The sequence below is a fragment of the Triturus cristatus genome, chromosome 7, assembly GCF_964204655.1.
Source record: "Triturus cristatus chromosome 7, aTriCri1.1, whole genome shotgun sequence".
In the NCBI taxonomy this organism is placed as follows: domain Eukaryota; kingdom Metazoa; phylum Chordata; class Amphibia; order Caudata; family Salamandridae; genus Triturus; species Triturus cristatus.
Window position 1 is genome coordinate 855,730,685 of NC_140590.1, and position 14,119 is coordinate 855,744,803.

Genomic DNA, 14,119 nt, shown 5'->3' on the forward strand with positions numbered 1-14,119 from the left:
TGGTAACACAAGCAACCAAATGTGGTTTCAGCCTGCTTAAGCATCATTGCTTGGTTAAAAGTACATGACTACAGGTATTCTCAGCTGAGACCCACAATGCTGTGACAAACCAGAGTTTATCCCAAGGCATGTATAAAATGTACTCTAAAGTAGGATTCCTATTGGAGTTACAGAGAGCAAGCACATACAATAACGTAGTCCAAATTTCACATCCATAATGAGCAGTATTAACGTGAGTCATCTTCTCACACCAAATGGTTATGCACATGTCTGTGGGCACACTCACAGGTAGACACTCACACTTTCTCTCTTTCTCTACTCCCAATTCTTTTGTCCTCTCGACCCTCCTTCCCCATATATAACTTCCTGGGAGTCAAAGTCTAGATCTTTTCTCGCAAAGTGATGCACATTGTATAGATGTGTTTAAGGGACTTCTAATTTATAGATATTCTTCACCTTTCCAAGGAACCCTTCCAGGCATTTTATTTGACTACTTAACTCAAAGAATAGACCCATTTTCTATCGCAATCCATCCTTCTTTGCTTTGACACCATGATTTCTGAAAGAGGTTTCTTTTGTACATATAAATGTCATCAGATTTTACACCAGACTGCAGCCACCCATGTGCAAAATATTGAATTACCTTTACCAGTTGTTTAAGGTGAGATTTACACCACTACTCTGCCAATCACTCAAGATATTTCCACATTTCATCGCTCTGGATTCAGCATCCCTTTAATAAACCTCCGTCTAGCAGACATCTGGAGGTGTAAGAAAAAGCATTGAAATTATCGCTGTTCACCTTCTTGGTAATAAACACTTTTTTTCTAGAAACAAGGCAATACCTCTTGATGGGCACAGCACTGCTGCAACCTCAGAAGACTGAAGCGACTTCTAATATAACTTAGTGTCAAAGAATGCAGAGCGAAGTATGAAACTAACAAAGGACAAGTGCTTTTCCAACAAGGGATTGCATGTTGAATAGTCATCGTTATGAAGATGATCTGTGAGAAATTTTACGTACTATTGGCAGACCTGATTGGAGCACATTTCTCAAGAGGACATTCATTTAATCTGTGAGAGGTTCATGTACTCTGGATTTATTGAGCATGGATGTAACTTGCCTATTTTTTCTCCCCAGGTGAGCTGTTTGCTGTTAATCAACGCTTTGATAACCCAAGCAGACGAGCTGGATTTTCGAGTGCACATTCGTAGTGAACTGATGCGCTCAGGACTCAATCATATTCTCAAGGTAAAGCATTTCTTTGGCTGTGAATGTGGATCAAAGTAATACATTTGTTAAAGAAGTAAAAATCCACATTTAATCTATAGGAGAGCATTGATGTATGTTCTAGCTATGTTCGTGCTTACATTTAACAGTCTGCAAAAACTGGCATGGAGCAACTTATGTTATTTTTCTGGAATACCAAACTTGCCTATATATTTTTCAACTTTGATTACTGTTCCAGTAGGTGTTCTTCAGGGTTGCTTCAGAGTGATAGAGGAAGGGGTGCATCAGTAATGTGATTTTTGTTTTTCTAGGAGCTCCAAACAATTGAGAATGAAGATATGAAGTTGCAGCTTGCTGTTTTTGATGAGCACAGTGAAGGAGATTCTGAGGACTTAAAGAACCGCTTAGATGACATCAAGATTGAAATGGAATATCCTTATATTGGCAAAGGTTGAACTAAGATGGTAGAAAGGCACTCTTGCTTGTTTCACTGCTGTTATGCAACTGTCTAAACTACCGTAAATAGTATGAGGTTAAACCTGCTTTAAAGTACTATTCTCAGATTGTGTAGTAGCATGTTATGTTTCATTGAGCATGGGACATAATTAAAGACTACTTTTGGTGAAGCTAGAATGACCGTCCACATTATCCACTTTTTAAAGCTCACCTTTAATTTATATTTGAGTAGTGTTGGCAGGTCATCCGATGTGGTTCGACAGTTAGCTGAATAGGCCCTTCAACTCCAAATGACTAATTAGGTGATAAAAGCATTGGATATTGTTGGAAAGGTTTTCTGCAGGGTCACCCCCAAACATTTTTGCCTTCCTCCTCCTCCTCTTTTTGCTGAAATCGTTTTCGTTGGCTTTAGGACTCTGAGCACTTTACCACTGCTAACCAGTCCTAAAGTACATGTGCTCTCGGTTTAAAGCATAGTAACATTGGCTTATCCACAGATGGCATATTTAATATCTTATAAGTCCCTAGTAAAGTGTAATGCATATGCCCAGGGCCTGTAAATTTAATAAAACTAATTGTGCCATCCACTTACGTAGCCTTTTAAATATATCTCAGGCCTGCCACGGCAGAACCTGTGTATGTAGTTTTAAACTGTCATGTCGACCTGGCAAGTTATCCCTCTTGCCAGAACCAAAATACACATAAGTCACCCCGAGGTAGGCATTTGAACAACCCAAGAGCAGGGTGCAGTGCATGTAAAAAGTTGGGCATGTAGTTTGAAGTTTTATGTTTCCTGGTAGTGAAAAACCCTTACATTTGGTTTTCACTATAGCAAGGTCTATCTCTCCCATAGAATGGCATTGGGATTAGCTTGGTACATTTTATAAGTGTAATTTCCAATTGAGATGATATGGGACTCCCAAGTTTGGTGTCTCTGGAATCACAACTAAAATCACAGATTTTAAATTGTAATTCTGAAAATTGCACTTTTAGAAAGTTCGAATCCAATACATGTGGAAGAATGCACACCATGTACTCCAATCTTTCATTTTCAATTTTAAGGACGCTCCAGGCTCAAGTGTCGCGTGCAGACTTGTATCGTGCCATACCCCAAAGCATGGATGCATAATTCCAAATATTATGGAGCGTCATGCCGCTCCATTACAAGTCGCAAAGCTAAATTATGTAATACTCCAGACACTCAATCATTTTAATCACGCTTAGATCCATTCATTTTCACCAAAATTCATCTGTTTCCATCACATATAAGGCTGAATGATTCCTAATTTTTTCAAATGCAAAAGAATTGCCCATCCGTGACTATATTCAAAAGCACATAGGAATCCACAATTCATTCAGGAAGGCCTCATTCAAATAAACCCAATGCATTTCAGGCTCGTAAGCCCTTCCTCAGGGGTAACTGTAATGTAAACAATGTACATGAATGTTCTACACAAGCTTATATGGAACTTAAATTAATTATTCCTTAAACCCGTATTGGAGCGGCATGATGTGCCATATGTTTTGGACTTTTAGAAAGTTGCCATTTTCTTACTTTAGGCATTTGGCGCCTTCTACCTGTTTCTGAATAACATGTCTGGGGTGGGTGACAGCTGGGCTTGGTGCATTCCTTCTAATAGTTGCACACAAAGGGAGCTTAGGTGTGACTGCTGGGCCATCCACAACCTGATGGGCCATCCTGGGCAGGATGGGAGGGAAGAGATGACACCTGAATAGGCTGTGTCCTGTCCCCACACAAAGGGCTGTATACCCCCCTGGATTGAAGGACAGGGACTTCGTACACTTCAATGGCCTTTTTTTTTTTTTTTTTTTTAAGTCTCCCCCACTTCAAGGGCAGAACTGGGTACAAGTACTGGACCTCTGACACCACCAACTCAGTATACTTCTGGACCTGTGGATACTCTGCCAGGAAGGACGACTGCTGTGCTGATGCAATGACTGCAACTATGCTAGACTGCTACTCTGCTGGACTCCTGCTTTGCTGTGCTGATGTGCTGCCTGCTGCCCTCTTGCCTGGGAGTGAGAAGAACTGGACTTGCATCTCTGCAACCCAGAACCAAAGTGACTCAAATGGCTTGTCTGCTTGCGTCCTGTTTGAAGTTTCAGGGACATCAAATACTTCCAATCATTCCCCAATAGCACCTGGACTCTGCCATCTGAGAGTCTTGCCCTGCCAAGTGGTGCCAACCCAGTCTTGGGCCCCTGGAAGTGGGTATCAAGTGCTGCTTCAGTGAAAGTCTACACATCTCTTTCATTGTGCAGCTCGGAACCGGAGCATCTCCCTCAACAGTGACGAATCGCAGCTGTTGCGAGGATAGAGTAAATCGCCGTCAGCGCGGTGCATCACTTTAGTTTTTGACACATCTCCATTTTGCATGGCTCAGAACAGACGCATCGCCGGCGATGCATCGCTTCCTCTGCTTCGAGCATCGGATCTTCGTCGATGACACAACCAAGATATTTTGCAGTGGGAGAAGGTTGTTCCCTGTATCCGACCCGTGCTCCATTGCGGTCAGCCTGAACCTTTTGGATTTGACCCGGTCTAGCGCACGCAGATAGCCCGAGTTGGCGCTTCAGGCTTTTAAGTACTGTAATTCAAGTTCGGTTATACTTATTGTTTTTTTGTTTTGTTTTTTGGTATTGTTTTGTTCATTATATTAAGCTCTGTTTTTCTAACTGGCTGCGGTATGTTTTTGTGTGGTGTTTCACTGTTTGAAGTGTTGCACAAATACTTTACACAATGCCTCTTGAGTTGAGCCTGACTGTTCTGTGCCAAGCTACCAGAGAGTGAGCACAGGTTCATTTATGATGTGTATCTGACCCTGACGAGGATTGTGGTTCTTGCTTGGACAGCGTGAATACCCCTGTCAACAAGTATCCCAAATTCTAACCGATATCAATTATATCAGTCAAGTGCATGTTGTCACATCTTATTTTATTCTGCAAGCTACCTGTGGTTGAGTGTTTTTAGAACAGTTTTTATTAGTTGTCAATAACAACCTCATATACAACTAGGCATAGTTGTGGTGAACCCTGAATCAACCACATGCAGTTGAATGACATCAACTGGGCATAATAACTGACTGTTTTGAAAGAGAGCTGCAACTCCCTGTTGATTTATCCCAAATCAGACCATCCACTATCATCTTCCTTGGTGGCTTGTTATGAGTGTAGTGGGTTATGTTAGGCATTTAAACTAGGCTGTTCTGGTCGATACTGACGGCAAAGGAATTGATTTTGGGGTCTCTTCACTTTCATCATAAAATCAGTGTGAATGCAACATTTTCACCTCCTGGTCTTGAGCGACATGTGTGCTGACAGCTATACCACAATACTTGTCACTAGCTGGTGCCAGAGATGGCACCAGTCCCTGGCTGCACAACCATTTGACATACCGCGATGTGATCAACAAGATTTAGTCCATTTTAAACAGATTTTTCATTCATTATTTTATTCTTCAGTTTTTTCAATCTGTATTTATAAGCAGCGTCATTCTAGTATTCAATGCAGGGGTTTTTCTCCAGCATATGGGGATTCACCATTCATCTTAAGTGACCGAGGTATTTGTAAACCCAATGCAATTCGGGCATATGCCTTTTGTCAGGGTTGGCAGTGATACAAAACCGCCTCAACAGAAAGCCACAACATAAGCTATTTGCACCCAGAAAATGAATAAATATAATAATCCCTGGTTAAACAAAACTGCAGTGAACCAATGAATTAACCCTATTGTGAAAAATTAGCACTAGATAGAAAATTAACGCCCATGGCAAGTGTTAAAAGCATAATAGCGTGAACCACATGCACCTTGTGGTTTAACGAACCCCATGCTGAAAAAAACATGCTCTGTGCCAAACACTTAATGGAAAAGTTACAAATTAGTGCACAACGTAAACTTGCAATGAAAGATTTTGAAACCCAAACCATTGCCGTCACATCAAGATCATGCATGGGATAAGCCTGCTGTATAAACGCTAGTATGTCAAATAGAAACCTGTAACATCTACTTTATAACCTTTAATATTTCAAACAAATGCTCTTGAATGCAAAATTAGATCATGCAGTAAAAAGTGCTCAATTTACCTCAGCCAGGCGATCAGAGACAAACAGCCCGTGTGCGAGTGCTCCATTAACCAACAGCGCATGTTGAACCCTTTTAAAATGTGCCGTAAAGTTGAACTGAGTCCCTTGACCCTGCTCCCAACCCTTGCCAACAAAAACCGACAAGATACTCTAAGGATGCCATGCGTTTTAAGTCACGAAGTAAACAAGCATTTACAATGCAATCGGTCTCGCCTTTGGGAACTTATAAGTATTTAGCTGTGCAGCACATAATTGTGGGTACAACAACATTTACTGTTCCACTGTGTACGAAGCAGTAAAAGGTTGCAGTACCACAGGCTGTCACTAGGTGTCCCTTGGCACCTCTTTTGGCCACATAAGGTACTGCCCCCTCAACATGGATAGGGAAAGGACTGGGAAGCTGGGGATCCATGTTTGTCTGTTGGTGGCTCAACGGCCTGTGATTATGGGCTGATCCGTTAATTTCCCCGGAGCTCCTGGATAGCTGCACTTTATAAATGAAAGCTACTAATTTAAAATAACTAAGAAATCAATGCAGCGATCTCGGAGGTGGGCAAGCAGTGTTGTGAGGGTAACGTACCACAGGCTGACACTGGGTGTTCCTTGGGGGACATCTTTTTGCCACATAAGGTGCTGCACCCTGCAGCATGGATAGGTAAAGGATATGGTGCAGCGGTAAGCTGACTGGGTATCCAGGGATATGTGTTCGGGTCCGTTGTTGACTTTTCATCCTGTAATTATGGGCTGATCCTTTAATTTCCCCCTGAGCGCCTGGATAGCTGTGCTATACAATAAGAAATCAGTGCAGCGATCTCGGAGGTGGGGTGGGCAAGCAGTGTTGTGTGAGGGGGGTGTGGAGACAGCAAAGGGAGATTAAATGAGGGCACTACACTGCAAATCATGCATAAATTAACCAAACAAAAACATAAGCAAAACAAGTAGGGGTCTCAGAGGGGTGGTGGGGGCCTGCGAGCAGTGTTGTGGTGAGGGTAAGGGGAAGGCACGAGGAGATTAAGGGACAGCAATCAAATGAAACGACCGAAGATTCATTGCACAAGTAAACTGAACACTTAACAAGCAGAGGCAGGCCAACCAAAAAAAGAGTGCTCTCAAAGTATAAAAAAAACCTGACGAGTAAGAGGGGCAGTCCTCATAGGAGGATACAAAATTTCAAAAGGAGGGACTAAGTGTATTCACCAATGAAAAGCCATCATTTTTTAAAGGACAGCAAGAGGAACCCGTGAAAAATATTGGCATTTTTTGAAGCCCATATCTGAGCTACAGCATGTCTCGAAGAGACAGTGCATGTGCTGCCTAGGCGAGATCTAAAAAGAGTGATTTGCCTGAAATAAAAAGTGTGTGATTGTGATGATTGAGAATAGACCATGCAACACCAACAAAATACTCCAATCGTGACTTGCACTACAAGCCGCAAAATAAAAAGAGAATCCGTGAACTAAAAAAAAGAAAGCAATAAAAATACATGTTCATAATAATTATTATTGAGGTAAACCATAAGATACCTGCCAATCGCAAACCCATAATGAACATGAACGGAACATGAATATGGTTTCAATAAAAATAACTATAACATATTATTATGCATATTAGACATATAGATGTAGTTTGATGATGAGAAGATGTTCCGTTTATACGCTGAGTATTTCAGTTTATAATATTTAGCTCCTGATATACAAGGTGACTGCTGCACTATAAAAAAAAAAAATGTAACCTCATGCTTCGTATGCTGCTTCAACTGATGTCTTGGTAATCATGTGTACTCGCTTCAATCTTTATTCAGTGGTGCAAACTAACCAGTTGGGACAGAACTATAAATCTACTTATATGGGTGGTACAGTGCACACCATATTAAACAGTGTGATCAATATGGATGCTTGAAGGCAACAGTTTGGTGTGTGACCTTGGTGCGTGTACTGCTCCAATCATGCAAAATATACTTGTCACTGCCTAGTGCCAAGGAAGATACTAGTCCCTGGATGCACAAACTTTAGACGTAAAACAATGTGAGCAACAAGATTTAGTCCAATTTAAATAAATTAAATCCAACTTTTTATTTATTTTTTATTCTTCAGTTTCTTCAATCCGTATTCATAAGCAGCATAATCCAGAATTCAAATACATGAGTAATGTCAATCCAGGCGTTTTTCTCCAGCATATTGGGATTCACCATAATCTTAAGTGACCGCAGTATTTGTAAACCTAGTGCATTTCGGGAATAAGCCCTTCGTCAGTGGTGGCTGTGGTACAAAAAAGTCACATCCAAACCAATGTTAACCAGTATGCATTCAATATTAATATATCAAATTAATTTCAAGGAATATGCATCTGTTAAGTGCTAGTGGTCTTTTCCCACTTTCAATTTGTAGCCATCCTGGTACCAGTAGTGGGAGCTGAAACTTCCCCACTGCTCTTCCCTCATCCTGACACTTAGTGGCCAGTCTCTCTGGTCCTGTACAATTAACCTTGGTAAAAGAGACAGCAGCCAGTCTTAAACCTATTTCTCCTCTTTTACTGGCAATTTGTTTCAGACATATACATTTGTTACGGTTTAAGGAAAGGGGATTGAGCACCCTGGACTTTGAAGGCCCTGACCTTGAAGGCCCATGGAATCAAACCATCTGTTGCTCCGAAGACGTGCACTGTTGAATTGAATCCAGGCCCTCTTCTGGGTGGGGGAAGTCTTAAGTTGCCAGTGCACCCTAGGACAAAAACATGTTTTACTGCAGTTTTGCATGTCTGTTGCATTGAGAAGACAGTTGAGACCTCTCCCAGTCAGAGGACAATGTTTCAAATTGGTTTCAGTGATGGTTGAGACTTGCATAGAGGTGTGAAACCCAACTGCCTTCCTGTTGGTTTTCTTTTGCAGTCCTAGAGAAATTATTTCTCCAGCTTCCCCCCACACTGGATTCCTGTCCTTGTGCTGCGCTTGTGGTTGTGGCTGTTGAAAAGGAGTGCACCACCCAATCAACCAAGCCTCTCTACAAGTAGTGCTAGAGACCAACATCTCCTACTTTGCAGGTTATCATTGTTCTCTACGAAGAGATCCTCATCAATAGTCATAAGCACCGAATAGCCCTGCCCATATGTGGGGAACGCGGAGCACTTTCAAAAGGTATACATATATGTACAGCAAGAATGTGTACCAAAGTACTTTGTATATATGTTTGCCAGCGGCAGCTCCTTCGCTAAGGAGGAGAAGTGTCGCCCCACTGCTTTAAAGCAGTGCAAAGGAACAATAAAATAACAGAACGTCAGGTTAGGGTGTGGCTAGGCTTCTGTAACCCAGAGGGAGAAGGAGTGGTAGCTGTTGCACCTGAAGTGAGCCTGACGGTTTGGCCGACCGTCTTGGGCTGGCCAAACCGTCATGCGCACTTTGCATGTTCTCCACAGGCTGTATTGTACATACTGAGGGCTGGCAACAGCAACCAGCCGGTACGTGTTTTATTTTTCCTTTTTTCCTAAACCCCCCCTCCCCTTCCCCTGCTCCTCCCATCACCGTTCCTTACCAGCCGCCATTCATGTTGCAGCCTAAAAAAGGCAAAAATGGCCAGTTTTCATTGAATTTTCATTTTTAAAGGAAGCTAATTGTATAGACCTGCGTCACTATAAAAAAAGGTGGCCATAGAAAATCTTACACAAAAAATCTTTTTAAAAGAAAGGGAATATGAGACATTGTTAGCCAATAGGCTGCTGTGCAAAGCATAGACTATAATAGAAAACAGGTACTGTGCCTTTGAGAACCTCACATTACCCCCTGTATCCCATCTTGCCGCTCAGGTGACAGTTGGATCCGTTCCTTTTTCTGACTCCTGGTGACAGGACTCTGGGACACTGATCTCTGCCTTTTTTGGCTAATAATATTGGGAAATCTTTCCAAAAGCTTTCCCTTTCCCATTAATTTGACGTTTCCCAGCACCAAGAGTGCACATACACCTTTGTCTGACAGAAAATTGTTTATTTTCTTGTCAAAAAATGTCTTCACTTTTTGTAAAGTGGCCTTTCTGTGGGAAAGTAAGGTCCAGACAGAGCCTCATTCTGTTTACATTGTTTGCCTTCCAGAAACCCACCATCCTGAAACATGCATCAACTGTCAGACGTTTTCCAGGTGATCTCCTAAGGACAGAAAGACTGTCAGGCTTCATGGTCTGAAAAAGAGAAGGCAAGATACAGCTGGCTCTTCAAGAGCCCTAGGGGAAGCCCAGCCTTCTTACAGAGCGCCTTCTTTTCGCTCCAAAGACTCACAGATGAAGGTCCAGAGAGAAACAACACCAAAGAAAGAGGAGATGCTCACCGACGTTGAGAAGTTTGACGTTGAGAACTGAACAACTGCCGGTATGCTCACCGTCGACTGGTATGCCACCGAAACCGCTGTCGAGGCACCCTTCCACATTGAAGCATCCTTAACATTTGTCATTGAAGTCACATTACCCTTGCTGTCAAAGCATATGTTTGTGTCGCGGCCACTGTCAACGTCTGAAGTCCATGGCCGATGGACGTCGAAGCATCTATCAATGTCAAACCCACCACCGTACGCACCTTTGAAGTGGAGAGAATCTCAGTGGACGTCAATACAACAGACAGTCTTTACAAGCGAATTCACCACCTGGCACTCATTCTAGGCCTTGCTGTACATCAAGAGCGAGATCTCAGTCGACTGTGATTCTATCTCCATGTTGATTTCAGAGTTTGCATGATAGACCTGTGCCGCACACGTTTGACTCTGAATATTTTCGGACTTAATCTCCTTCGATGGTAACATCTGAGATTCAGATCCCACGTATTCCATCTCCCAGGAGATTTCCATTACCTCCTATTTCACAAGGCACACCATCTGCACCCCTACAACTCTTACAAGGGTTCTAGGAGGTTCTCATCTTTCTACTTCCCCTTATTGGTCTCTGCAAAGATCTAAATCTCCACAATGTCACTGTTCCAGAGATAGATCTAGGAGATCTTCAAGAACCAAATCTACATCTAGGTAGTCTAGGAGATCAAACAGGACCAGTTCCTGGCACAGAAGAAGATGATCCGCATCTTTGTCAACCACCACCGGCTCGTCAGTCTGAGGTTATTTACCAACTCTGAAAGCTACACCTTCACCAAGAGTTTCTCAGTTGATGATGATCTTACTTTTAACAAGGTCTTAATAAGAAAAGCAACAAAGTTGAATATAGAGATACCCTTCTATACAACGTCATCTTCTGTATTATTCGAGACTTTACATCAAAGAACAACAGCATGGCCTTTACTTCCTCTGGTTCCAGTTTGTCAGAACCTGCAATGTAGTTGTTTCTTGCACCTGCACCAGTGATGTGTACTTCACCTCAACCTCTCAAAAAATATAATCAACCGGACTAAGACCCGCTCTTCTTAGAGCAGATCCTCCTCGGGATTCTGTCATTGTAGCAGCAGCAAAGAAGTTGCACACTGTTGCTCCTTCATCTTCCGTACTACTGGATAAAGAAAGTAGGCAAATTGATGCTCTTAGAAAAAGGATGTGTGGAACGTTAGCATCGACTATGAAGGATGCCAGTGCTTCCTACTTGTTGGGAAGATATGATATATCTCTATGGAATTTGTTGCAATCGATTTACAGAAAAACTACCCAAAGAATACAGACAAGTTTTTCAAGAGATCTTGAATGAAGGTGGCCTAAGGGCAAATCAGATCATAAGTGCAGCAGCTGTCACGTTCGATCTGGCTGCCCATGGATATTGTCATGGGGTCTGTGCACATAGATCATCTTGCCTCAGACTCACCAGTCTCAAACGAAAAGCAAAACTTTGTATTCTGAATTTGTTGTTTTCAGGGAACACTTAGGTTTCAAGCAGATGATGAGATGTTCCAAATGAAAACTGAGTTGGACACCTAGAAGGCTGTTGGCCTAGAAAGGTGAAGAGAATATCTCAGTACGTACAGCCCCTATGATAAGAGATATTTTCCTCTGAGGGTTCAAACCCCTCATTGGTCTCACCAACACCACCAACAGCAGCCGAAACAGCCCTTTCACTTTGAAAAACCGTCACGAAGTAGGGGGAACACAGCAGCAGGCCACATCCACTTAAAAAACATCTGGCAAAGCAATGACCATTTAATTCCTCTGTTTGTTTCCTGTATTACCAAGCATCTGTAAGAGTAGCTCTAAATAACAGACAAATGGGGCTTAAATATTGTTCAGAATGGTCATTCTCTTCACTTCAGGTCTCCTCCTCCTTCAGTTCCACCATCCAATACATCGCTTTTTCAGAAAGACCCAATGCCAAGGGAAATCAACAATCTTTTTCAGAAGAATACGGTGAAGAAGATTCCTTATCATCGGAAAGGATTGGAAACTTATTCCCGATATTTTTTGGTGCTGAAGAAAGGACCAAACGAAGAATTCAGTCTCATGCATCATCTCCGAAAATTAAACAAATACATAAAGAAGGAGAAGTTCAGAATGTTGGTGCTACATCAGACCCTCAACTTCACAAAGGAGACTGGATGTGTTCAATAGACCGTAAAAGGTGGCGAGGGCCCCCCACAATCAAAGGGACAGGAAACTGAGTCAGACTTATAAAGTCAAGAAAATCTCCCTTTAGAAACTTGATTCAGAAAACTGAAAACTCAGTCACTCATGACTATCATCAACATACCACCCTCATTTGTCCCCCAAATTTTTACCAGGTTTCAGCTCCACAAAGTCTCACATTTGTTAGATCTTTAATGTTGCAAAAATCACCTGCATATTACAGTTGCAAAAGTAAACAATGTCACAGCACCTGTTCAGGCAAAATATCATTAATTTAAAATCGCCATTGTGTGAAACATTTAAAAACCATCATAGTTTAAAAACACTGAAAAAATGTTTATCTGAAAGAAACAGGTAGTTATAGATCCCTTAACTTGGAATTACCCCCAGGCGTCATACTGGATCCGGAAAGTCTTTTTGTCGGCAGTACCTTTGCCCGTCTGAAGGTGGTGTTGGTCGGCTCCTCGTCCGTCGTTGGCGTCGTGGTCGCTGGGATGACGTCATGGTAGCTACTTAGACTCCGCCCTTGCGCTCTGACGTCAGTTCTTTATTTTTCCGCGCCAGCCAGCGCAGATCCGGAGAGAGCGGTACCTCCAGTCACTTTTTTTTTTTTTTTAAAGAATACTGTTTATTCATAAAAAAAATCCTTTCTCATAATTAAAAAGGCAATGAAAAAAATATGTTGGTCAGATTGATGACAATAAATAGCAAGATACACTTATGATCCCTAAGGAAATTGCTATTGTAACCCGGCTCCGTTTTCAACAGTTTAAAAATTTCCTCTGGCTATACTATAACAACAATTATGGAGAATATGGTGGGAAGCAGAGCCTGCATTTGTGAAGTGCAGTGAAGACCGAGGTGAATTGCTGCATTCGGTATGGGGGTACAGAATGCGCCAAAGACATTTGTAGGCAGTTGCCAATGCCTTATGTGAGAATAAGTCTCTCTTTTAAATGGACTTTGCTGAACAACATGGAAGAAATACAGGCAGCAATATACGCCCAACAATAAATTATTTATTGGCCTAGGTCTGATGATAGCCAAACGCGACATTGCTTGAACATTGAGAGTAACTAACATGCCTCGTCTGGGAAAATGGAATGCAGGCCTTGACAGATGAAGAATTCTTGATAAATACACTTATGAGGACTGTGGTTGTCCACATAAACATGACAAAATATGGATCAGCTGGACAGGCTACTATTTCACTGACAACATTTATGTATGATTTCCATGTGCTGTTATGATTATGAATAAATGTACATTGACGTATGGCGTGGCAAATGCCCCATTTTACACCTCAATAGTGGTCTTCGGCCCAGATGTTCCCATGCTCTGCTGTATTATTGAAATTGGAATCAAGTTATCCTGACTGAAGAGGGGTGAAACCCCGAAACCGGTCCTAGGATGCATGTTTCCAGTCCAGGGAGGACCTGGCCTGGCATTTCGGGCTAAACTGTTCTTATTGGGCACAGGGTCAAGACTGATTTGCATATGGCTGAGTCCAAACTGGAATGGCACGGTGAGCAAAAAAAACGATGGATTTAGGCCTAGATCTCTGTACTGGGGTGAATGTATGCCATTGTTCTGCATTCTGTCCATCAATAGTTCTTTTTGCATTTGTCACCCCAAGTGGGACGGGTATGCTCAGACGTGAGTCCCATGCTCTCCATGCCACTGGAATCAAGCTATCCTGGCTTGAAGAGGGGTGAAACCCCAAAACCGGTCCTAGGATGCTTGTTTCCAGTCCTGGGAGGACCTGGCCTGGCAGTTCGGGCTGGACTGTTCCTATT

General features: G+C 42.3%; 1 protein-coding gene across 1 annotated transcript in view; it reads left to right on the forward strand.

The window, feature by feature from the left end:
• Positions 1-14,119, forward strand: part of DIAPH1 (diaphanous related formin 1) — an 867,093-nt gene that overhangs the window by 360,390 nt on the left and 492,584 nt on the right. Inside the window, exons 10-11 of the mRNA XM_085617784.1 lie at positions 1,142-1,252; positions 1,543-1,661. Coding sequence (XP_085473910.1) covers positions 1,142-1,252; positions 1,543-1,661 — 230 coding nt within the window. The remainder of the gene's footprint in view (positions 1-1,141; positions 1,253-1,542; positions 1,662-14,119) is intronic.